Source organism: Aethalodelphis obliquidens, unplaced genomic scaffold (assembly GCF_003676395.1).
Source record: "Aethalodelphis obliquidens isolate GAN/ISIS:26980383/991018 unplaced genomic scaffold, ASM367639v1 scaffold31, whole genome shotgun sequence".
Taxonomy (NCBI): domain Eukaryota; kingdom Metazoa; phylum Chordata; class Mammalia; order Artiodactyla; family Delphinidae; genus Aethalodelphis; species Aethalodelphis obliquidens.
In genome coordinates this window covers 3959628-3985052 of record NW_020837975.1, presented here as the reverse complement: position 1 = coordinate 3985052, position 25425 = coordinate 3959628, and the positions used below count along the sequence as shown (strand labels likewise).

The window sequence follows — 25425 nt, the reverse complement described above, 5'->3', positions numbered from 1 at the left end:
AATCACCCAGGTGTTTCTGATTTTCAACCAAGTTTGGGAACCACTGCTTTAATCCACATGTGGGAAAAACCCAGGCACTTGCCGGAGAACCCAGAACCTCTTTTAGCTCACACCTCTCAGGGAATGAGAAACTCCTATGCACAGAAAGGCAAGACTGATACCATGCAGCTCTTAAGTTGGCCTGCTTCACCCCAGTGCCTAAAAACACAGTTGGCACACATTAGCTACTCAATAAACAGTGAGTGGATGGATGGATGAATGAATCAACTCTATCTCTATGGCAGCACTGCCTTCTGAATACCGTTGTTCTTTTCCCTCCTTATTAGACCTCTCGTCATAATATAGCTTTCCTGTTAAGAGCCTCACTCATTTGTGTTTCCACTTAAGCTGGAATTTTCAATTCAAATATTTGAGCAAAAGAATCAGGAATTAATAAGACTGGGCTGCTACTGCCCACTTTAATAAAAACATTTCAGGCTCCTTATATTTTCCAGTACTTTTCCTCTTCATAGTTCTACTTTCAAAAAAGTCTGAATAGTGGGAAACTCTTTTACAGTTGATTCTTGTGTGGTGTCAACACTGAAACAGGCAATTGGTTCTAACACATTTTTGCTCTTAAATGTGTGTTATCCCCTTAATGAACTCTAGGATACAGGAAGCCCTGTCTGTTAGTAACAAGGATGAAAAAAGACAGTCTCCAATAGATTTACAAAACTACCTGGCTTTTGTGAAATATTCATATAAAAACTCCTAAACATGTGTATAGCCTTTTGAGAAACTTGGGAAAAGAGCCCTCAGATTAGTAAGTATTTCTACAACTTTATTTCTTCCTGTAGCCACACTTCTCACCCATCTGTCTACTGAGGTCTTGTCTTAGATATCAACATTGCCAATAAGACTGTCTTACTTATTTATCTCCATTCAATGGATAGATTATTTATTTCACTGTTTCATCTTGGCTTACAATATTTCATCTGTCTATTCCCAGTGAAGGTCTTGATCTAAAAGTAACATTCCATTAATGAGCATTCTTATAGAAAGTCCTTTAAATACACCCATTTAGGTATAGAAGTGCTTAATACATAGTTTTGTATATTTTTCCTAAACTGTATAACATTTTACACTTACTTTCAGGAAAATAATTTAAAGACTGTGCAAAGTGGATTAATAGAGGCTCAAACTCACTTTTGTCAATTCTTGTTTTAATTTTTATTGTCATCTGGTCAGTGGCTGTTTGAGAAAGTAAGGTTATAGACTATAAATAAAACAGTGAGCGAAGTGAATTGTGAAAGACATTTCCATTGCAAAAATATCTCTCTCTCTCTCTCCCCCTCATATGCTCACACATATGCACACAGACACACGACACACACACACACACACACACACACACACACACACACACCACCTTCTCTTATAGCCAATTCATATAGGTTGGTATTCCAGGAGCTTTATGTTAAGTTTTGGCTTTAAATAAATCACTTCATCTAGCCAAAACCACTGACTTTTTCTTGGTTCCCACACAAAACTCTAATTCAAGTCCAGTTTCCTTCAAATTCAGTCCAGGTGCTAAAAAAATCTCTTGGTTTTCCAAGGAACATTCAAAATAATTTCTCTACTCTGTATTCATATTTATAACATAGCTTCTAAATTGTCCAGTATTTTGTATTTTCGGGATTAAAGTGGCTCCATGGTGAATTTGTAGTACATCCAATTCGTAGACACTCACTTATAAATGTATGTTTTTCCTCTTAAAAATTATTCCTTTAGGAACCTGTTTTTCATTATTTGCAAACTCTTTAGAACTCTTTAGAGAACAGGCATGTGTGTTATAAGTTAGTAACATAAAGAATAATAAAAACAAATAAACCATTTCTTTAGAATGACTTAAGTTACCACCCAATGTAAAAAAAATCAGATCCATGGTAAACTCTGTAACTCTAGGCTTTTATGTTACTTAGAATTCTGGATATTTCTTTGGCTCTGGGCCTCAGAGGTAAATCAGTGCATTAAACCTTTATTAACTTTCAAACCTAAAATGCACACAGAGCTTTTTTCACCTCCCTTCTTCCTTGGCCCCAGCCTTGATTTTTTGGTTAAAAACCATGATCAACAACAATGCCTCTAATAGTCAGATCTCATGTTTGGAAGTGTTAATAGACCTTATTCTAGAGCCTAGTCTTAGAGAGGCAAAATGGCACCAGCATGCTGGGTTTGGATAATTTCTCCATCATTTATAGGATAAGTAACTGTGAACAGGTTACTCACTTTTGGCCTCAATTTCTTGTCTGTGAAATGGAAAATCAATGTTAACCCAGAATGCTGGTGCAAAGATTATATCAGTTAATTCATGTAAAGAAATATTCATAACAATAGTAAAATTCAGCAAATATAAACTCTTACTATAGACTTTCAGGGATTTGGAAAATCACACAAATCAATAATTTTTGCATAACCATTATGATGTCACACAGATGGTGTGGGAAACAGACTAATTTCCAGAAGTTCTAAGGTGTCATATTTTCTCAGAATAAGTGACTTCTTAAATATATGTTTGAATGATTTTAGGTCAGATGATGAAGTTGGACATTTGATCTTAAACTTTAATGTGTATAAGAATTACATAGTTTCTAGTTAAAATGCAGATTCTGATTCAGTTGTTCTGGGTGAAGGCCTGAGATTGGCATTTCTAACAAGCTCCCAGGTGATGTTAATGCTGCTGGTCCAGGGATCACACTCTGAGTAGTATGGATCTAGACAATCTCTCAAAGACCTTTAAGGAAAAAAAAAGTATAATTTAATAAATATCAAATAACTTACATATCTCGTAACCTGTCTGCTACTAAGAAACAGATCAACCTAATCAGCCTGGTATATTGTGTCAATCTAGTAATCAGTAGGCATCATAGTGTCATGAAAGATTCCAAGCAGATGTCCTTATCATTCCTAAAACTTTTATTGAGATAGTGGCTTAGAGCAGTGTTTCTCAAACTTTAACTGCAAGAGAATCACCTACAGTGCTTGTTAAACACATTGTTGGGCTCCAACCCCAGAGTTTCTGATTATGTAGTTCTGAAATGAAATTAGGGCATCAGGTGTTGCAGATACAGCTTGTCTGGGTACCATACATCAAGAATGTCAACCAAGAAATGCTGAACACTGCAAGTAACAAAAAGAGTTTGTTTGCGGTCTTAAGCATTGCAGTCTTGGAGGCACTGATTCATGTAGCAACTCAAATGTGCTCTGAGGGAAATAGAAAATGGTCATGTTCATAAAGGCAACAGACAAAGATATCCCAGAGAAGTTACATAGGTTATTTTTATAGAACTACGGGTTGCCGTCGGCAGGCATTCAGCCACTTGCTGGTAGTAGATTGGCTGCTAAACTGTCATCTCTAGGGAGTAAAGAAGACAGGTTCCAGGTGGTCTCAGGATGCCTGGGTCAAAAGTATGTTGCAAAAAAAAAAAAAAAAGTATGTTGCATTCAGGGCTGGATGTGTGTTTCACTTCCTTAATGGCCTTCCATCTCCACTTTAGGTCCCTTTGACGTAAGTGACTACATTTTGCTGTTCATGGTCCACAAGAACATTGGCTTGGAGTACTTATTGCATTGATTCTTTTCTGAAGTCAGCCAAAGTCTACCAATGTTTTCTTACATGAGTCATCTATATAAGCATACACTATCTGCATTGGAGGAGCTTCAACATTGGTTGTTTTGAGATACTGTGACATTGTGATTTAGAATAAGCAATACATATAGCTGTCCCTCAGTATCTACAGGGGATTGGTTCCATCTAAAATCCATGGATGTTTGAGTCCCCTGCCTAAAATGGTGTATCAATAGTATTTGCATATAACCTACGCACATCCTCCCATATACTTTAAATCATCTCTAGATTATACTGTTCTGAAACAAATAGACTCAGATATTTCTTCCACAAAGATGGGTTTATTAGGGATCAGCAGAAAATTGAAACTTGGGGTCTAAAATCATGGCAAGCCACATGCAAGTTCCCAAATGGGAAGGGAAGGAGAAGGTTTTTACAGAAGGGGAAAAGGAAGTCAGGAGGGCTGGAGTAAATAGATTCCATGGCTTTTCATTGGCTGAGTCCTTGCCAGGAAAGAAGGGGAGTCTTTCTTCTTGTGTGCCTCTACTGTTGTAATAGTGTGTGAGAGCTCCCCATTCTGCTCTCCCAACTCTATTTAATTGAGGTTTTTGGTTTTTATTTTTTTTATTTTTTTACAATTACTTATAATACCTAACAATGTAAATGCTTTTGTAAGTAATTGTAAATACAATGGAAATGCTATGTAAAAAAATAGTACCAGCATGCATCAAATTCAAGTTTTGTTTTTTGGAATTTTCTGAAATGTTTTTCCAAATATTTTCAATCCTCAGATGTAGGACCCAAGATACAAGGGTTTGGTCTCTACTGTATTTGGTCTTCAAACTGGACTCTGCTCCTGGCACAGAGCTCCTAAAACCCTATGATAAGAGCAATAAAGGTGTCCTTTGTTATGTTAATGAGGAGATTTTGGGAAAACCCTTAGGTAATCTGAATAAGGGGCTGGTGGCCAGGGAGCCAACCAAGGGATTAGAGGGTTGGAACTTCCAGCACCACCCCCACAATCTCCAGGGAGGGGAGAGGGGCTGGAGGTTGAAATCACACCCATGATTTAACCAGTCAATGATTTAACCAGTCATGCTTATGCAGTGAGGCCTCCATAAAAACCCAAAACGACAGAGTTTCTATAGTTTCCAGGTTGGTGAGCACATGGACGTGATGGAGAGTGATGCCTGGAGAGGGCTTGCAAGCTCAGAGCCCTTTCCCCACACCTTCCCCTATGCATCTCTTCCATCTGGCTGTTCCTGAATTATATCCTTTCATAATAATCCGGCAATCTAGTAACTAAAATGTGTCTCTGAGTTCTGTGAGGCACTCTTAGCAAATTAATTGAGCCCGAGGAAGAAGTCCCGGGAACCTCTCATTTATGGCTGGTGGGACAGAAGTACAAGTAACAATGTGGACTTGTGTGGGGCGGAGTCTTGTAGGACTTTTGGAATCTGACGCCATCTCTGGGTAGATGGTATCGGAATTGATTTGAATACTAAAACACCTCTCTGGTGACCCAAGAATTGCTTGTAGATGTGCAGATCGCCTGCCCATTGGAATTGGTTTCAGAACCAAAAAAAAAGAAAAGAAAAAAAACGCCATCCCTAGAATCATGATTCCTAAGTGTGTTTTAGTTTGCTTATCAAGCCAGTGGAACAAAAGATCTCATCACTTCCCATTTATCCCCATGCGATAAGATATCCCCAGAGTCAACAGCAAAAGAGCTTCTGGTTTTGATTAAAGAATGGTGAGGTGATGCCTGTTTCTTATTATGAATAAATTATTAATATACCCCAGATGTATTAGGACCAAGATTGTCATGTTATAAATATGAAAAAGCAAACATGGATCCCTGGAGGAAGTCTCGTTGGTCCCACAATTTCACTGTCCACAGTGATAACCACTGATGTGATGGATAAAAGTCACAAGTCAGAAAACCTCAGAAGAGTGTCATCACTTGAGTTACTGCACACTACACTCAATATTCAGAAAATAGTGCAGAACTGAGTGAAATTGTGCTTGGAGGTGAAGAGTAACCACGGGGAAAGGGGGGATCAGCTGGATAAGGTTACTTGTTTGAAACTCCAAAATGAAACCTGAATGTATTTGAATAAGTCATATTTCCCACACTAACCTCCACACAGAAACATCTCAGTTTCCCTAAGTTCATTACCGAAAATTAGTCCTTGCCCCCCGATGCCGAATGAGAGTAACAAGGACTAGGTTTTGAGGACAAAGGAAAGAGAAATGTATTGATTCGCCAACAAATGAGGAGGGTAACAGACTAGCGTCTTGAAAACTACCTTCCTGCCTTCTGGGGAGAAAGCAGGAGTCTTAAAGAATATTCTTGGGTTTCTATGGTTAAGATGAGAGAAACAAGCAAAACCAGCAAGAATGCCCACCCATGTTAATCAGTAACAAAGAATGTAAGTTTTTGTTCCCAGCAACGGAGGGAGGGACAGGCAAAACAGTTTCATTTAGAAATCATCCATCAGTTTCATCCTTGTGACCTGTTACAAGTTCGCCCTAGATTTGCCCACCCTCCCAAGGAGAGCGGTGAGTAAGTAAGACTCAGTTTCCAGGTTTGACTACGTGGGATGCTCGAACCTCTCTGATGGTGGCCTTGGGGCTGCCCTGGAAGGCACCATCTTTAGAATAGGGATGTGGAGCCTATAGATGAGGTTTTCCTGTGCATTTGGCTCTATTGACATCACTTGTTACAGAAGGCAATGGCTATCAGGTGTTGGTGCTCTCCAAGCACATTATCACCTGCCTCAAAGAAACTGCAGAAAGAATGACTGATGGCCAGAAGCAGATTCCTACAACAGGGTGTTAATATTGTCAGGATCTGGACCAATGCTTGAAAATAATCCTCCCATTTGACAAACTACAAAGAACATTTTAATGGATATGTTTGCCAATTCACCTCAACAATGTGAAATAATAACATGGAAAAAACTGAAGTAATATAAGATACAATATCCTTAAGATGAAGGTTTAGGGAGAAGAATAGATTGAGAGTTTGGGATTGACATGTACTCACTGCTATATTTAAATAGATAACCAACAAGAACCTACTGTATAGCACAGGGAACTCTTTTCAATATACTGTAATAACCTAAATGGGAAAAGAATTTGAAAAAGATTAGATATATGTATATGTATAACTGAATCACTTAAGCTGTACATCTGAAACTAACACAACATTGTTAATCAACTATACTCCAATATAAAATAAAAATTTAAAAATAATTTAAAAGAAAGATGAAGGTTTAATAAACATCTAAAAATACTGCTTGCCAGTTTAAAGCTGTCCCCTGGCTATGGACACTAGCTTACTTATCTTTTATTTCCTTTGAGCCTTATGACCTTATTGAGGGCTTACTGTGTGTTCAACACTAGTCTGTTCATTTGATGTCTTGTTTAATTAATTTGTATAAGCAACAGATGAAGGAGATGCTTGCTCTTTCACCAAAGAAAAAGTTGGGGCACTCAGAAGTTAGTAACTTGCCCAAGGTTCCACAGAAGACAACAGAGGCAGAATTTAAACAAGGCAGTTTGGGGTACCAGAAATTGTGATTTTTAAACAACCGTAATGTACTTCTCTCATGTAATGATGTGAAATTTATAATTGTCATTGATTATAAATGTTACATTTCCCAGGGAACATGTGTGTAGAACAAAAGCATCCTTGAAAGTGTGTTTGCTGGAAAGGGAGTATGTTATAATGTAAAGAACAAGAGCTTAGGAAACAAGTTTGATCCCTAATACCCTAGGTGGTATGGAGGAAATCAGTTACACTCACCCTAGACCTCAGGTTTCTCACAAATTAAATTTTGGTAACAGTTTAACAGAAATAGATGATCTTTGATATTAGATGTGCCCTGATATTCTTGGATTAGGTGACATGATATTTGAGGCCAGTACCTTTTTGGCAAACCTCCCTGCTGCCTATGTATAGGAACAGCTCTGGAGAGATTTTTTTTTTAATGCCAAAAAGATGAGTAGTCTGCCAAGAATTTTCCTTCCTATGATTATACTAAAATCTTATGAAAGCATGTGTCCTTTCTTTCTTTGCCCTTGGAAAAACTGCTCATTCTTTCAGAGATCTAAGTTGAGATTTGGAGTAAAAGGGTTTTCCTCTAGTGTTGAATTACCTTTTATTGCTTTGTTTTCCAAATTCTAAATAGCTTTATAAATAATGTATCCCAGGCTTAGTAAAAAATCATCATACTATGTGTTTCTTTGTTTCTATTCCTTATATGTTTAAATCTATAAAAATGCATATTTTTGGTGAGGAATGTGGTAATTTTCACTTAAGACACAGTCAAAATAGGATGTGAAACTTTTGCTATATACAAATCCAATAAGTTAGTCATTATTTGCCACTCTGACCAGGCACGTGTGTGTGTGAGTTTAAGTGGATGTGTGTGTGTTGGCTTTTGTGTTTGGAAGTACTTGTGTGGAGGGAATCATTAGCTGGTTTAATTGGGGTAATTTAAAATCAGGTTTCAGAGAGACACACAACTTCTCATCTCTGAAGATCTGACTAAGAGAGACATCAGACCTGGTTGTACCTTCCATTTTCATTGGCTAATGTTCCGATCAGATACTCTATGGAGTAACCTGGCAGATTTCTTTTAGGAACTTTCAAAATTCAAAACTCCCTTAAGGGAAGCGACATGGGGTAGGGGGGTTTTCCCTAAAGATGTAGCCCATTCCAGTGGAGACAAATGCTGGCTTGAGTTTCACCACTAGGTTTACTTGCATGCAAAATTTCCCAATAAAATCCAGCTGGTTTAAATTTTGTCTGCAGACCTGAAAACCAGCAAATTTGGCTTGGCTTTTTATTTTGCAAAAAATGCTTCACACAGCTATAATCTGGAAATACTGAAGTGTCCAAACCCTCCACAGAAACAACAGAACAGCTGTCCCCTACCTTCACTTTTTCCCAGCTCTATCCTTAAAGGCTTAGATGTTAAGGGAGGGGAAAAACTCTGCCACTGAGCATGATTCTGTGAATCATCCATGACTACCTTTGTCGTGTGCTCTAAACCAAAAAGGAAAGATTAAAGAGTTGCCATTGATGAGTGAGACAACTCACATTTTGGCAGCACTAGAGAAGGAACGAGCATTTAAGATCATGGAGGGAAATGAAACAACAAAACAATACTGTTACAATTTGAACAATCACAGGCTCCAGTATGTGAAAGCACAGTGTTATCTTTTCCATTTTCCACCCTTATGCTTTCATTGGCTTCATATAATCCCCTTGTTGCCCATAATTGGGGATGGAGTTAGTGCCAGAGCTACATAAAACAAGCAGTCTTTCCTTTATACTTTCTGTGTATCATGATTGTGTATGTGAAGTCATAAAAATCATTTATTATGAGCATGTGTATTCCTGGCTTAAAGAGCCAAGTATTCTTGTGACAACAATATAATAGCATCAAATGTATTCCCATAAAACACCACATGTGGACACTTAATAGTTATTGCCCTGGCACCTACATGCTGGGATATCATCTTAAAGGAGGACTTCTTCAAAAAAACAAACGTTTGGTACTTACACAGATAAAATCCCCTAAGTGAGACAGGTTAGTAAGTGGTAAAGATTTAAGAATCCATTGATAATGACAATCTTTCATCTTCTCTTAGTATCAGATTGTCTCAAACCATCTTCTCAAGTTCTTTTCATGGGTTCAAGAAGACCCTTTACAGAATTGCAAACATCAGTAAATATTCTTTCAATCTCAAAGTTGCAAGAATGCCCTAACACTACATTGGTATCTAGTAAACATAATTCTTATTCTTCTCACCCATTACTATTTGGAAAGCATTTACTGGGGGCTTGTGGTACAAATCACAGTAAACAAATTGGTTTTCAAACTAGGTAAAAGAGTGTGGAATGGATAAAAGCTGATTTGTTGGGCAGTGTGAGTGTTTGGTGATGTTTTTAAAGTGTGTGTCTGTGACAGAGATTATTCCCACTGTCTCTTGCATTTCTGCTGGCTTCCAGCTTAGGGTGGAATGGCTTCCTTTGGTTGCCACTGACACTGAACACTGGGCGTTCCCAATTTGCAATACACTCAGAGTTTGCCAGAACTCTGGGACTGATGTTTTACTCTTGCATTAGTACCTGGGTCAGCTGGTCAGACACTGCAGGCATATGGTAGGGACTTTCAAAGCAACTCAACTTCAGAAAGAGGCCAGAGCCGACTAGTCCCTGATGGTACATCTACTTCAGGTGGGAATCAAGGCAATCTGAAAGGAGGGAAGCCATATAAATCAGACTGCAGAGCTTTCTTCAAAGGGCACCTTATCTTAGGGATACACTGCTGTGTGTCCCTGAGGTCTATGTAAGAAGATGCTGTGGGTGATGTTTAAGTTTCCAGACCGGCCATTATTCCATACCTGCATCTCAAGTCTCTCACTCTTCCTAGTGTAGCAGACAGCCTGAAATGTACAATGGTATTTTGTTTGAAGTCCATATGGTTATTACATTAAGAATGTACACTAAGCATATGTCTACAATCCTAATAGCTCCTTCCAACACTTCTACATGGCTGCATCAACCCAGTTAATTTTTCTCACTGTTCTTTGGCCCAAACTTCCATTCCAACACCCCTCCACTACAATGGAAATATTGTTGGTTTTAATTGTTTTTGTTCTTTTAATGCTGCCAGGTAGCTGAAAGGGAACGTGTGAGGTGGTAAGGTCTCTTACTGATCCAAATATTGTTATCTTCCATTGGTAAAACTGGCTCGGCAGTGACTATCCCTGTATCTGGCCATGCCCACCCATTCCTGATTTTTTTCAAAGCTGTGATCTATTAAAAAACATAATTCTCCAACCTCTTCCTCTCTTCCTCTCTAACAACTTCTATTCCATTAGTTCACAATAGTGTGATTTACAATATGATCTGTTTCTTTCACCTCCAAAACCATGTGTTTTCTACTCTCTACCAACGGTTCTCTATCCTGACCATAACACTGAAAGCATCTAGAGAGATTTTGAAATTAAGAATGTCTAGTACTTTAATTCTCTCTTCTCCCTTGACCTATTAAATCAAAACCTATAGTGATAAGGCCAAGGAATCTAATTTTAAATGCTCCATAGTTAATACTTATATGCAACCACAATCAAAACATACTTTTCAAATTAAAAAAATTGTAGGTTCTATGTGGACCCTCTGCAATATATTTTATATGTCTTGTCTCACTTAATCCTCACAAGTCAATAAATGTTATTATCCTCATCAAATAGAATAGGAAAGTGGGTACAGAAGAGTTTTTTTGTTTAAGTACATCCAGTCACACATTTAGCAAATTTTAGAGCAAGGACTTGAGTCTGTGGCTTGAAGCCAAAGGCTGGCCTCTTTCCACAATGCCATACTGCTCCTCACTATATTGTCTGTATTTACTGGTAGCCTCTCTTTATTTTCAACTCTCATTATGTCTTTGTGGGATTATTTAATGTGAAGAAACAGCTGGAAAATCCATATTAACAAACTCCTACTATCTTGTGTTGTAATGCAAGTCAAAGGAGTTTAGGAATAAAAATAATGGGGCCCTATTTAATTTGGGTATAATTTAATCCCAGTAGAGATAATGATATTGCATCTCATACTTATTTTTTAAGAATAAGGTGAACATGACATTAGTATTGGTGCACGAAAGATAAGGAGAGACTGCATGACTATACATCCCATGGCCCCATATTTCCCCCAAAACAGAGAAAAACATTCTCATCCCCAAAATGAAGACCATTCTTCAATGGTCTCACCACCTTTCTCCAAGTGCCCTCTCCTCCTTTCTCACCTTTCTTTAACCTTTTTTTCGCTTTTCTTTTCTCCCTCTACCTACAATTCAGTTGAGAGTTATAAGAGAGGAGAGAAGAAAAAGAGGTAATATTAATTAAGAAGCTACCATTTGTCAACAATTTTCATTTGTGGTACATTATTACCCCTGAATTAGTCAGCTTTTGCAGGGTTAAGCAGTTACATACAATCTCCAAGCTTCAGTGACTTACAAACCCAAAGACTGATTTCTAGGTTATGCCACATGTAGGCAGCTCTGGGCTGACAGCTGAGGCTCTGCTCCCCATTTCTAGACTTAGGCTAAAGGCATGGCCACTCTTTGGAACATGACATTTTTGTGGTAGAAACAAAAACTAAGTGACGGAATCACTCAGACTTCTGCTTGAACATAACATACATCATTGCTGCTCACATTTTTTTTTTATAAATGTATTTATTTTTTATTTATTTACTTTTGGCTGCATTGGGTCTTTGTTGCTGTGCATGGGCTTTCTCTAGTTGCGGCGAGTGGGGGCTACTCTTCATTGCGGTGCGTGTGCTTCCCATTGTGGTGGCTTCTCGGGTTGCAGAGCACAGACTCTAGGCTCATGGGCTTCAGTAGTTGTGGCACGCAGGCTCAGTAGTTGTGGCTCATGGGCTTTAGAGCACAGGCTCAGTAGTTGTGGCACACAGGCTTAGTTGCTCCACAGTATGTAGGATCTTCCCGGACCAGGGATCAAACCTGTGTCCCCTGCATTGGCAGGTGGATTCTCAAGGACTGTGCCACAAGGGAAGTCTCAACTGCTCACAGTTTTGACTAACTCAAGTCAAGGTCAAGCCCAACGGCAGGGGGCAGTAAAACAGACTCTTCTCACAGAAGGTGGTTCTCTAAGCCACATGGCATTGGGTGGTAGGAGTTTAATTCATTACAGTGAAAGAGGAGTGAATCCTCCTACAAAATAATACAATCTGGGGGGAGGGATAAATTAAGAGTTTGGCATTAACAGATACACACTACTATATATAAAATGGAAAAACAACAAAGCCCTACTGTATAGCAAAGGGAACTATATTCAGTATCTTGTAATAACCTATACTGGAAAAAATCTGAAAAAAAATATATACATATATGTATATATATATATGACTGAATCACTTTGCTGTACACCTAAAACTAGTACAACTTTGTAAATCAACTATATTTCAATCTTAAAAATAAATAAATAAAATAAATAATACAATCTATCTCAACTCCCTTTCTACACGTGAGCAGCATGAGGCTCAGAGGTTAAACTAACCTGTCCAAGGCTACTGCAGCCAGTGGATGACTCAACTAAGATTGCGATGGAGTTCCAAAGCCAGGGTTCTTTGCTACGAGCAGTCAAGTTGAAAAGTAGAGAGGTAAACGTTGCAGTTCTCCCCTCTATGACTCTTTCATCTTTCAAGCCAAATCTATTCTGATACATCGTGTTGTCTCAAGAACCTAAGGGTCATCTTTGATTTAACTTTGCATTTTTAATATCAAATAAAATTCTAAATTATATAATATTTAAAGATGATGTAATTTATTGAGCACTTATTTTGTGCCAAGCACAGTTCCAAACTCTCTTTATATATTGTCACATTTAATTTTTAATTAAATTTTGTGGTTGGCATTATCCAATTTTAAATCAAAGGGAACAGAGGACCAGTAAGTTGCCTAAAATGACAGCTCTGGGGGGAGGCAGAATCCAGGTCTGATTCTGATGCTTCTGCTACTCTGCTTTCTGACCATTCTGCTTTCCAACAGAAAGCTCTTTGTTTTAAATATGCCCTTACACTTCCTCTCTTCTCTACTCCAACTTCTCCCACCTATTTTTATTTTTCATCTTCCCATGCCTAAACTGCTGCTGTATCTTCCTTATTAGATCTCCCCATCATGGATAGACTAATTCTCGAACTTTGACTTGATCTTGTTATTTCTGTGTGCTCTCCACTGCCCCTGCTTTCATCTCTCCCTCATCTGAATGCCTTCATCCAATTTTCAAGGACACCCAAAATGTAAATCAACCTTATTTCCCACCATTCATCAAATGTGTACCTTTTCCCTAGGTGTCCCTCATCAATTCCCACTGCGCTTGAATCACAGTATTCACCTTACACAAAATTCCATTGAGAACTTCATGAGAACAGGGTCATGTACCATCCCACGAATGTATCCCATGTTGATTGTCATGGCGCTAGCTTTGAAGTAGGAAATAATTACTCAACTGGAAAATCTTTACTTGGGTCCAAATATGCTGGTTTCTGTTCTATGATCCTGTGGACATTTATAGGTGATTAGGTATAAGTGATCCATGAACTCTTAGCTCTGCTGGAATGGCTCTCCAAAGTAGAGGGCAGATTCTAAATTCTCCATATCCCATGAGGACACGTTGAGAAATTGAAGAATAATAGATTAACTAGCAGCAAACCTGGAATTAATGTTGCATCACGTCAACCACTCCAAGAGGCAATAAGAGTAGTGTTTGGGAGGTCAGACATCTCTCAAACCACAGGGTGAAAATTTTTCTTGACTCCCGGGAGTAGAGAACAAGAGAAATTATGGTGTCAGGTGCTTGTGAATATGTGTGCTTAATAGAGGGCAGGATTATAAATTAGAGCCTACATTGATGGGCACAAAATATTGTTCGTATGGTGTTCTCTGAATTTCCATTGACTAAGTACAAATAAGAATCCTTAATAAATATTTATGCCCACCCAAATACATAAATATTTGCCTCTAAGTCACATATGCCCCTGTTTTGCAAGATTTTTAAATGGATTCCCAGATATAACCCATGGAGAAAATAAATGTAGGTAAAGTGTGTCCCACTAGTATAGTATATACGTGCAGCAAAAAAGCACATAGTTTATTTTGTCTTACCTAGAATTTTACAAAGTTGTCTACTTATGGGCTCTTTGATTTTTCTAACACATAAAAGTATTCTGCAGAACTAGTGTTTCATGGAACAGCTTAGAAAACTGCCTCTTCTAACAAACCTGGACTTTACTATGTCTACGTGGAATCAGGTTTCTGAAATAGAAAATGACAGGTTTTACTTCAGTCATTTGGCCTCAGGAAATCTTTCTAAGGAAAGGGGACAAGGGAGAAAGGAAGGAAGGGAAAAGGGAAGGAGATAAAGAACCATAAAAGGAATCCCTTCTCTTATCCCTGTTTCCCTTCCCTTCATCCCCACCTGTGCATACTTCTTCTCATGGAAGTTCCCAAGAGCTCTGTTATTTTAATATTATTTTTCACTCTCAAAAATCTTGCAAACATAGGTATTACTAGTCTCATTTTACAAATGAGAAAACTGAAGCTCAGAGAAATTCTCAAAATTCTCCTCATCCGATGACCAAGATGCTTACTCCTAGCCCATCAATGAACAAACTTGACTGCTAGAATTAATCACCAGGTGAAATAGTTTCTTAACAGATTTTTTTTGATTGGGCAACAATATGCATGGCAGTTGGCACACTGAATTTACATTTTAAGAAGTGGTGATAATATGTGATTAATGTGAAGACCCTTAGCTAATGTCAGTTAAAGATGAGAAAGAACTAAACATGATATAGATATATATTTCAAAATGTATGTCACTGCACAGGGACAGATGTGTTATTTCAGACATGAAACTTGCTCATACACACTTTTCGGCCATCAGATAATTGCATGGGCATGGCATTGTGTCATCCATGTTATACTATAAATTAGATGGATATGATGTCTATTCTCATGAAGGTTACTGTCTAAGAAGAATTAATAGTACATCTCATACTTTGATATTCAACTTTTTGCTGAAGTTTCGCAAATGTATGTGCATTGAAAAAATACTACAATTGTATACCATTTTTCTCATTTTAAAACTCAGTAACTTACAAAATTTTCTGAATCACCTCATCATTCCAAATGACTATGAAGACTCTCCAAAAATGTATCTCTACCCTTTATTTTTTTCCCTAACTCTCTTTTTCTTGGTGTTTTCCATCAGTGTTTGAAACAATTGTGTACACCTGCCAGGTAAAGTCTTGTACATTTCCAAAAGGGTAGACACTAGTGAATCATTCAGTTCCAAAGACATCAGAAAGCTATCTGGACAATTAATAGTATTGTCACGTATTAAAAAAATTTTTCATTAAAAAAATTCTGTACGTTAAAAACCTCCAGACATGAAAACATAAACTTTTAAAATTAATAAAATATAGTGTAGATTATTCCCATTCTTAGCTTACATTTGTCTTATTACAAGACTTCCTATATAATTCAAGGTAAAAATTCAAGATCTCCTAGAATGTAATTCACAGTAAAAATTACTGTTCAATTTTGGGAACACATTTTTGTCTATTGAACTCATTCCAGATATAGGCAGATTTAAACCATGGGATTACTTTATATTTTTCATCTGATACTCAGGTTATATTGATGTAGACATACATTACAGCAACAACAAAAAATAGTTACACTGCTGTTTTGTGTATTATTTTTTGTATGCCCTTTGCCTGGTGAATACTCTGGAAAGCTTTACATATGGTCCTAACTCTACGTCTGTAAAAATGGAAAATACTCATATTGATATCATAGTCTAAGATATCACCTTGAAAATTGCGGCATTCATTTTTTAAAATATTTCTGTTAAATGTCAAAGTTAAAGTGGTTGATTTATTTGATCTGAAATTGAAAATGATGAACATATTTCAGAGGTGTGTGCAAGTTGAAAAATCCTACAGGTATACGTGAGGCATTTCAGATGCTTTAGTTATTAGATTTTATGTATTCTATTGTGATTTTCATCAACAGAAAATTATATATATGTATATTATATATATAATCATGGAGATTTGTGATCAGATAATACTACTAAATGCTTCTTATTGTACAACACTATCAAATTCAACTGGTCCCTATTATTTTTCAAATCTATTTCCTAATCCATATGGCTGCCACATTAGAAAAACCTGAAAATGTTTTACATGCTTTTGTGGTCTCCACGACATTTTTTTAAAATATATATTTGGTAGAAAATTTTGCTACAAATTATGTCTTCACTATTTATCAACTCTGTGATCTTGGACAAGACAGCTATTCTGAGTCTGAGTTTCTTTAAGTTGAGCTAATAATTCCTATGTGGCTAGTTGTTATAAAATTTAAACAGTGTTTGTCAAAGTGCCTTGTAAAGTATGAAGCACCATATACATGGAAGTAAAGCATTTTGTATGTTACATGAGTACATACATGCATCTCTCTCTGCCATTCTGTGTACATATATATGAATATATATATTCTTCCAGCATCATCATCATCACCTAGGAAGCTTTAAGAGATTCAGAATCTCTGCATTATCCCAGACCTACTGAATCAAAATTGGCATTTTAAGATAAACAGAAGATTCATATTAATGTTTGGAAAGCATTGCTCTGTGTGGTCTAGTGACAGTGAGACCTCTCTCTCTCTATCTATCTCTCTCTCTCCCCACAAACACACTTATACATGTAGCAGCCAGAGAGCTAGGCAGTGATACCAAGAAAGGAAAGTAGATTTATCATCTTAAGTTGATAAAAGAACAGCCTAGAACGCTACTTCCTATTTTAATTAGAACTGACCTTCAATAGTAATAGAAGGGCAAAAAGTATTAAACGGCTCATTCCTGGAATGGTGATGACAGTCCAGAATGAGGCAGAATGGAGCACTGCACTGAAATTTTGACTAAAATAATCTAAGAAGTCCCATCCAATTTTGTAATTCTACCCTACATACACACTTGCGTATTTACAGATATATACCCTAACCACAAATATTCTATTCCTATTTTTGATCTATATCTTTAGATCTATTTTGTATGAGCCCAAAACTGCAGATGACAGATTTTTTTCTTACTTTCAAGCTTTAAAACATGGCCTTCTAACACAATAATACTATATTGATAAAATCTAGTGTTAGTTTTCAGAAATAGTATAATTTGCATTCCAATTGCCATCTCAGTGACTATTTCATTATTTGCAGAAACTATTAAGAAAAACATAGAACATTTGAAATATTTTAGTAATGCAGTTGAAACTCACCATAATCACCAAGCAAATCCATTAGACATGTGAACACCACTGTCATTCAACCACAGATAAAAGAGTGGTTACCAGGCTTGTCAATGCAGTCATTTACTAACACTGAGCTTTTGGTTCATGACAAAAGATCTAGGCAAATATTCTTGAAGGTATACTTATTCATTTATATGCTTTTTGGGTTTTTTTTGTTTTTGTTTTTGATATACAGAAAGCTGTACATATTTAATGCATACAGCTTGATGAGTTTGAAGATAAGTATACACCATGAAACCATCACCACAATCTATACCATAAGCATATCCATCACCTCCAAAGATTCCCTGCCATCCTCTATTATTATTTTGTGTGATAATGTAAATGATCAGGACCCTATGGGGCTTTCCTGGGACAGACCCCTCCCCCATACCCTCTGTTTTAGCTCCTAGCATCTGATGCACATTTCCTGAGTTTTTCAGATGCTTAAACCACCACCAAATGGAAGAAATTAACTACTTGATGATCATGAGCATGTAGTCTGAAACTTCTGATGCCTAAGGATTGATAATGTTAACTGCCCAGTTACCTCAATATCAACCAGTCAGAGAATTGTGCATGAGCTGATCACATACCCTGCAACCCCTCCCCTCCCCTGGCCTTTAAAATGCTTTTCTGGAACCGTGCAGGGAGTTCAGGGTAATTTGAGTATGAGCCACCCGTTTTCCTTGCTGGGCCCTGCAATAAACCTTTCTCTGCTCCAAACTCTGATATTTCAGTTTGTTTGGTCTCACTGTGTGTTGGGCACACGAACTTGCATTTAGTAATAATTTGAGCACTTAACCTAAGATCTACCTTCTCAGAAAAATTGTAAGCATACAATTCAGTATTGCTAATGATAGGCACTATGGTGCACAGTAGATTCCTAGACTCATTCATCTTGCATCACTGAAACTTTATACCTGTTGACTAATAACTCCTAAGTTTCCACTTCCCCCCAGCCCCTGGCAACCACAGTGTGTTTAGCCACAGTGGAAGAAAATAAACCTAAGACATGCTTTTATCTTCTTTGAAGTTTGTGAACTAAATAAAAGAATATGCCTCATTGATGCATACTATGACTGTTTAGGGAAAGCATATTATTTAGTTGGTTTAGTTTTTACTACATACATTTTAGTAAAAATGATGTTATATCCATGTTAGGTGTTTACACCTTGATTTATCGTATTATTAAAGTATTGGTTTTTCAAACTTGTAGATGCTGATATGTTTTCCCTTCTTCCCAGAAGCAATGCTCCTTAGATCCACTTCAGCAGGATGTTTTCATACACTGATGATCAAAAGAGTCCATGATACATGAAATCTCAATCCTGATCATTAGGTGAAACAATTCAAAACTCACCTCTAATTTACATACCTTCAGATGAGACAATATTGACCAAATTATGAATAAAACTGACCCTGGGATAACCAAGAAGATCATCCTTGAATTTTCATTCTCACTAAGATGTTGCCATGGTATTGGTGCTCTTTTATTTAAACTTAGAAAGTAGACAATAGAATTTTAACTATGCCATGAGATGCATTAATGGGGTAAATTAGGATTTTGGAATTAACATATACACACTACTATATATAAAATAGATAACCAACAAGGACCTATTGTATAGCACAGGGAACTATATTTAATATCTTTTAATAACCTATAATGGAAAAGAATCTGAAAAAGTATATATATATCTATATATATATATATATATATATATAACTGAATCACTTTGCTGTACACCTGAAACTAACACAACATTGTAAATCAATTATACTTCCATTAAAAAAAGACAGCTACAAGAAAATATTTTAAAAACTGTTCTATGAAAATGTTCATTTTCATCAAATTTTTCCTCCAATAAGACTCTTCTAGATTATGCTTTATTTAAATTTTAATTGAAGGTTTACAGATTTGCAGTTTGTGCTAAGTTTAATTTCTGTTTCATGAATTCTGACACTTATTTTTAAATCATTACTTTGTATCTGATTTACCACATTTTTTACAATGCATTTACCACTTCATATAAATTATGCAAAGTAGAGGTTTGGTCTGCATCAGCTCTCAGCCAATGCTGTACAAGGCTTTTGGAAGGAAAAAGGAGAAATGATCCCATCTCTGAAGCTCATTTGGGGAGAATACTATATAAATTTGTGCTTACTGTAAGGTTGAAATTAATCTTGATTTCCTGTCAACTGTACAGGGATTTTACAATATAGTTCATAATAATGTTTAATTCCTCTAGGGTAGGAGTTAAGATAAACAAGTCACTGACAGTGTTTATCTATAAATATAGCAGATGGTGTGGGACTGAGGTTGATTATTAACTCTGCCGACTTTAATTTTGTGGTTATAAAGCACAGTAAATCTCACTGTTTATAAAAGGTGGGAAAGAACCTCCAATGGGCTTCAGTAGCCAAGAAACCTTCTGTAACATTAATCTCTAACTGATATTTGGTATCCTCCTAGGGTGCAATATTTAAGATTGTGGAGTGACTGCTAGTCACATAAAAATTTTCACTGGGATCATTAGCTAGCATTTCTGTCATTGATCTATTATAACTTTGTTAATGAGTTCCATGTGAGTGAAATTTAGTGAATGAGACAATTCTTTCTATGCCTTGCTAGGTGAATGTTTAACAATTACTTTAGGCAGTTATATATCTAAAAGATAGCCTAATTAATCAAAATCATACCTTTTTTCTTATACAAAGATGAATTGTAATACCTAACTAGGCAAGATGTACTGAATAATCAGCCAGTGTACATTATATACATTTACATTTTGGTCATGAATCTGCCTAAAATATCATAAAATACCATAAAATTTAAAAAGAAACAAAATAATTTATTCTTAATATTCCAATTTATTTAAATATAAGATTTGATTATGATCACTTACTTCACTAAAAATCTGTATGCTTAATTTGATTGAAATTAATTCTTCCCCCAAAAAGGACCACTGTTATAAAAATGGTATTATTTGAAATAGCTCGATTTTTCCATTCCAACTTTCTAGTGAATAACAGAATTATTTTATAACCACAAAAGTGAAAAAATAATCACAACCTCTACCTCTATTGTTTTTACATTCAGAAGAGGTTGATTTTTCACTTCCCAAGAAGGTCAGACTTTTATAAATATAGGATAATCTGATATATGAGTTGGGGATTAAAACAATCTTGAACTAAAAATGTCTTAACTATGTTGGAGGTCAGACTCCTTGGGAATGAGTTTTCAGTGACAAAATCCTCAGTTACTTTTCTAGCTCTTGTATTGGGTTGCTTCTCCTGGACCCACCCTGAGAGTTTTATTACTGATCTGAAACAGTCTGGCTCCTGTGCTTTCTACCAATTAGTCTCAGCACAGATCTCAAACCTTGACTTCCAAGGAGCTGGCTTCTGACAACGTCAGCCCTGGGTGGATAGAGGCTGAATGGAGCTGTTGGTAATATACCTTCTCATCTCCTTTCCTGTTCAGAGCCTCCTGTCACTCTTGTCATTGGATGCAATACCCTGCTATTTGATACACTCACTTCCACAAAAAACTATCCACTCAGACTTAGACTTCCAGGTCTCAAAATGCATGAAACATCTATAAAAGACAGCAAAGGCTCTCTCAAGTGGAGGCTTTGTCTGTTCCCCACCCCCTTTTTTTAAGTCTCAAAACCCACCTGAACCAATTATCATCAAATAAATTGGTTATTGTGTTATTGGTATGTTTGACATTCATATATGTGTTGACTTGAATCAAAACTAGGGATGATTTCACTTCAAAGTTATCAATAAAGTCACCTAAAATAGTTCTATCAGTTAAGTCTACGGATTACATCTTCTTGTCTTATGAGTTGTGATGTGAGGGTGGAAATGTGTTTAGAAAAACATGGTCGAGAAGACAAGGGCCACAGAATGGCCAAGAGGATCCCTTCGGTAAGGCAAAAATAGGTAAAAGCAATAGAAAGTGAAGGGGCTGAAAAAGGGAGACAGAATAGGGGAAATAACAAAACCGGATATTGAAGTGTCTAGGTAGAGAGGCAAACAGTGTGATTTGTTTAGGGAGTCTCCCTTACGTACTTTAAGAATTCATAAATACTGTGGGTCTTAGGGAAATGAGATATTGTTAAAAGCACATTCAAACAATCACTCTTGTAAAGAAGGACTCTTTTTCTGTATCACAATGGGTAGCCTTAAATTACTGTGTTTTTTTTTTCCTAGTCTATGTATAAGGTACTATGAGCTGTCTTATAAAATGTAATCATTTTCCTAGTCATGGTTTGGGGAAAAAAAAAAAAAGAAAAACAACCACACAACTTCTATTATGAAATTATTTGATTAAAGGGTGAAAAAAAAGCTGTTAAAATTGAATAAAAGTACTCCCCGTTTCACCCAAATCTATCATATTTTATTAAGATAATATCATAGAAATAAAAATTGTTGCCTTATAATACAAAGCAAATTACAACCCACAGGATAAAGATAATGCATGACTTTTAAATACTTTTATCTCATTTTCATTATTTTCTTTCAGATTATCTGACACTGCATAATGTCAAAGGCATTGCATTGCATAAAGGAAAACATGCAAAGGAAATAACTCTCAGCGGATTTCATTCCCCCTTCAATGGTCAGTGAAAAATCCATCCTCTAAAATATTTTTAGTATTTATTCTCTAAAAATCCAGTAATTAAAAAAAATCTTTTGTTTCTAGAAGTCATCTATGCTGTCATGTGCATGGCAGTCACCTGTGGAATTCTTCTCTTGGTGATGGTCAAACTGAGGTAACTGGATGCAAGTCAGAAGGGAAGGGCTAGAAAGGGGCCAGCCCTGTGAAAGCACATTTCACAATGGCAGAGCTTACCAGGGCCGAGAAGGAAAGCTTCTCCATTAAGACTTAGGAAACCATTCTTAATGTGGGATGAGTACATGAAAACGTTACTCTGTCTTCATATGTAAGGTAAATGTGATCACAGGGATTCTTTCATGTTGCATTTTATAAGCACATATGCATTGTTCTCCCAATGAAATGGCTCCCAATCATTCTCCCGGTTTTCCTACAAAATCCAGATTGAACTTTGCTGCATTCCTTAATCAGATCACTTGCAGGATTAATCAGCTCATATAATGGACCTGCTGTGTACTTCATACACTTTATACTTAACTGAAAATTTACTCTTCACTCTAATTTCTTATATGCTAATGAGCTTTATTCATATTTTACCATGTAGTTATTAAATGAGACATGTAATGAGGCCTCACTGGGTATCCTTAGAAAGACGTATTACTATTGCCTGATGTTAATTCACTCTTTCCAAATCTTCTGTTTCCTTGGCTGCCTTCATTGTGAATGTGAGACCTCAGGTTAGAGATATATCAACTTCTAGATTCCTACATGTCTAGGGTTTAAAATATTTCTACTTATATAACACTTACAAATAGATATAAAGTGGTGTTCAGTTGCTTAGTTTTAATTTAAAAAAACCCCTCATATTTAAATATCAATGCTGTTCACTTGCTTATTCATGATACAAATGTATACATTTTTGTATACAAAATGGAATACAAATATTCCATCACAGAGGTATAATTTGAGTATCATAAATGTTAATGAAGAAATATATATATATTAAGTGTATATATACATATATATTATATACATACACATAAAATATACTTATCAGTAAGATTAGGCCTGAGGGCAGCAGAGGTGGTGGACATTTCTCTGATCTCATGACGCTCAGAGAAGAAGAGTAAGTAAACTTACTTACTCATCATCAGTAAACTTGATGATGCTTGTACACATATGGTTCCTCAGACTCCAAGGCTTTGATGACCAGACAGATCAAGTGCAAGATTTAGTGGGGAAGGTGTATGGTGGTACCAAGGAGTTGGGCACGTGATGAGGGTGTGCTCTGTCTACAGACATTCAAACTTACTTATTTTTTTTTTTTTTTTTTTTTTGCGGTACGCTGGCATCTCACTGTTGCGGCCTGTCCCGTTGCGGAGCACAGGCTCCGGACGCGCAGGCTCAGCGGCCATGGCTGAGGGGCCCAGCCTCTCCGCGGCATGTGGGATCCTCCCGGACCGGGGCATGAACCCGTGTCCCCTGCATCGGCAGGCGGACTCTCAACCACTGCACCACCAGGGAAGCCCCAAACTTACTTATTTTTAAAAGTAATCCCAGCTAAATATATTCCCTTGTTGGACCCAGCTCCTCTAAATGTTTAACTTAATGCTGACCAATATCAATACCAAACACACTGCTTCTCTCCAAGGCCTTAAAAGTTGTATTTGTATGAAAAGATATTCTTTGAGTTCCAAGATATAGTTTAAAGGCCAACAAATAAGAGTCAGTTTCAAGGGGGAAAAATAGCATTTGGAATTTATTAAACTTTCCTTTATTTGGTTTAAAATATTTGCGAGCATGGTTCAGTTACTGGGCCTGCCTAGATATTCCATCACAGAGGTATTGTTTGAGAGAAGCACCAAAAACTTTCTAGCTTAGCAAAAATCTTAAAGGTTTTCAATCTTTATTTTTTAGTCACTCACTTAATGTATAAACTTCACATCTGCCACCTTGGTTTTATTACAGATTACTGTTGTGCCCCAGGTAGATGAGGCCTATATGGCTACTCAAAATTTCCTATATATCAGCTGTTATTTAACCTTTCTTGCCCGCAGAGAAAGATATATTTCTTTACTGGATGACAATAGGAGTGTTATAGGCAAAAATCTTGAATTGACTCTAATATGTATTTAAAAGCAAATCATTCATATTATATATTATAATATTTTTATTAGTTATAATATCACATTGTAATATATTATAATTATATTATACCATTATTATTATATTACATTTAGTTATCAATTATTTTCCACGCAATTTAAATTTGATCCTTACATGTAATCTGAAAGATCCAGACCCAGGGTTAAGAAATGACAAAAGTAAAAGCCATCATGGAAAGAAGGAACAAAACGAAACAGAAGCATCAGTAACAACAAAACCTGTGTTACTTCACATTGAAGATCAATAATACCTTCTTCATAAAGCAGGCTGCTTGCCACTCACCTGGTGGGCAAGTCTAATCCATATGAAGCAAATCTTCATGTGAACCATGTGAACCACTCACCTGGTGGGCAAATCTAATCCAGTAAAGATGAAGGATTTTGCATTTGCTCCATGTTATGCTAAATTAAAACAGCCCTAAATCTTCAAAGAAATTTGCAGCGAAAACAATGATTAAAGTTTAAATATTTGAGACGAAAGACTATTTTTCTTTTCGAAAATGGTTACTTGGAGATCATAGTTAAGTGCATGATACTTAGAAAGACCATAGAATATTCTACTTTTGAAACTTTGCATTCAAAAACTTAATTATCTTCCCCTCCAGGCATAGAATCCAACCAAAAAATAAGCACAGACACATTTTTAAAATCCTTAAAATAGCATACTGTTAACTTTTACTTTTACTTTTATATAGAACCTTCAGAATATCAAGTCAAAACAAGAGACCCTTCACCAATCCAAATACCTGGAGGACTCATGATTCATTGAGAGTCACGAATAATTAACAATCACTTTCTTTAAAGCAAGTCTTTGTAGCCAGTCAACAGAATATCCTATCCATTGTCAACAAAGAAAATGTTAGGATGGATTTAATGGTACTGGATCATTAAGTATGTTCATGTAAGGTATAATAATTGGAATGATGTTAGATTTGTTTTTTCTTAGGAAAAAATTCAAGTATAAATTTACAGTGGTATCTTTGGACATTAGTATAGAATTACAAAATTACCCTTGAAGGCAAAAAATAGTGTTATTCTAAGCTACACTCTGCGTAGTTTGTTTCATAATAAATTTGAGTCCATATAAGAATAATTTGTTGTATCATAATATAATTTTATAGTTAGCAGA

At 36.4% G+C, this 25425-nt stretch overlaps 1 protein-coding gene across 1 annotated transcript in view; it reads left to right on the top strand.

Annotated features, from left to right (window-relative positions):
* The window catches only part of GFRAL (GDNF family receptor alpha like), a 57470-nt gene extending 32328 nt beyond the window's left edge, over positions 1-25142 (top strand). The window contains 4 exon segments of the mRNA XM_027126786.1: positions 22039-22134; positions 22219-22288; positions 24992-25010; positions 25012-25142. Coding sequence (XP_026982587.1) covers positions 22039-22134; positions 22219-22288; positions 24992-25010; positions 25012-25065 — 239 coding nt within the window. The 3' untranslated portion in view covers positions 25066-25142.
* Positions 25143-25425: the final 283 nt, after the last annotated feature.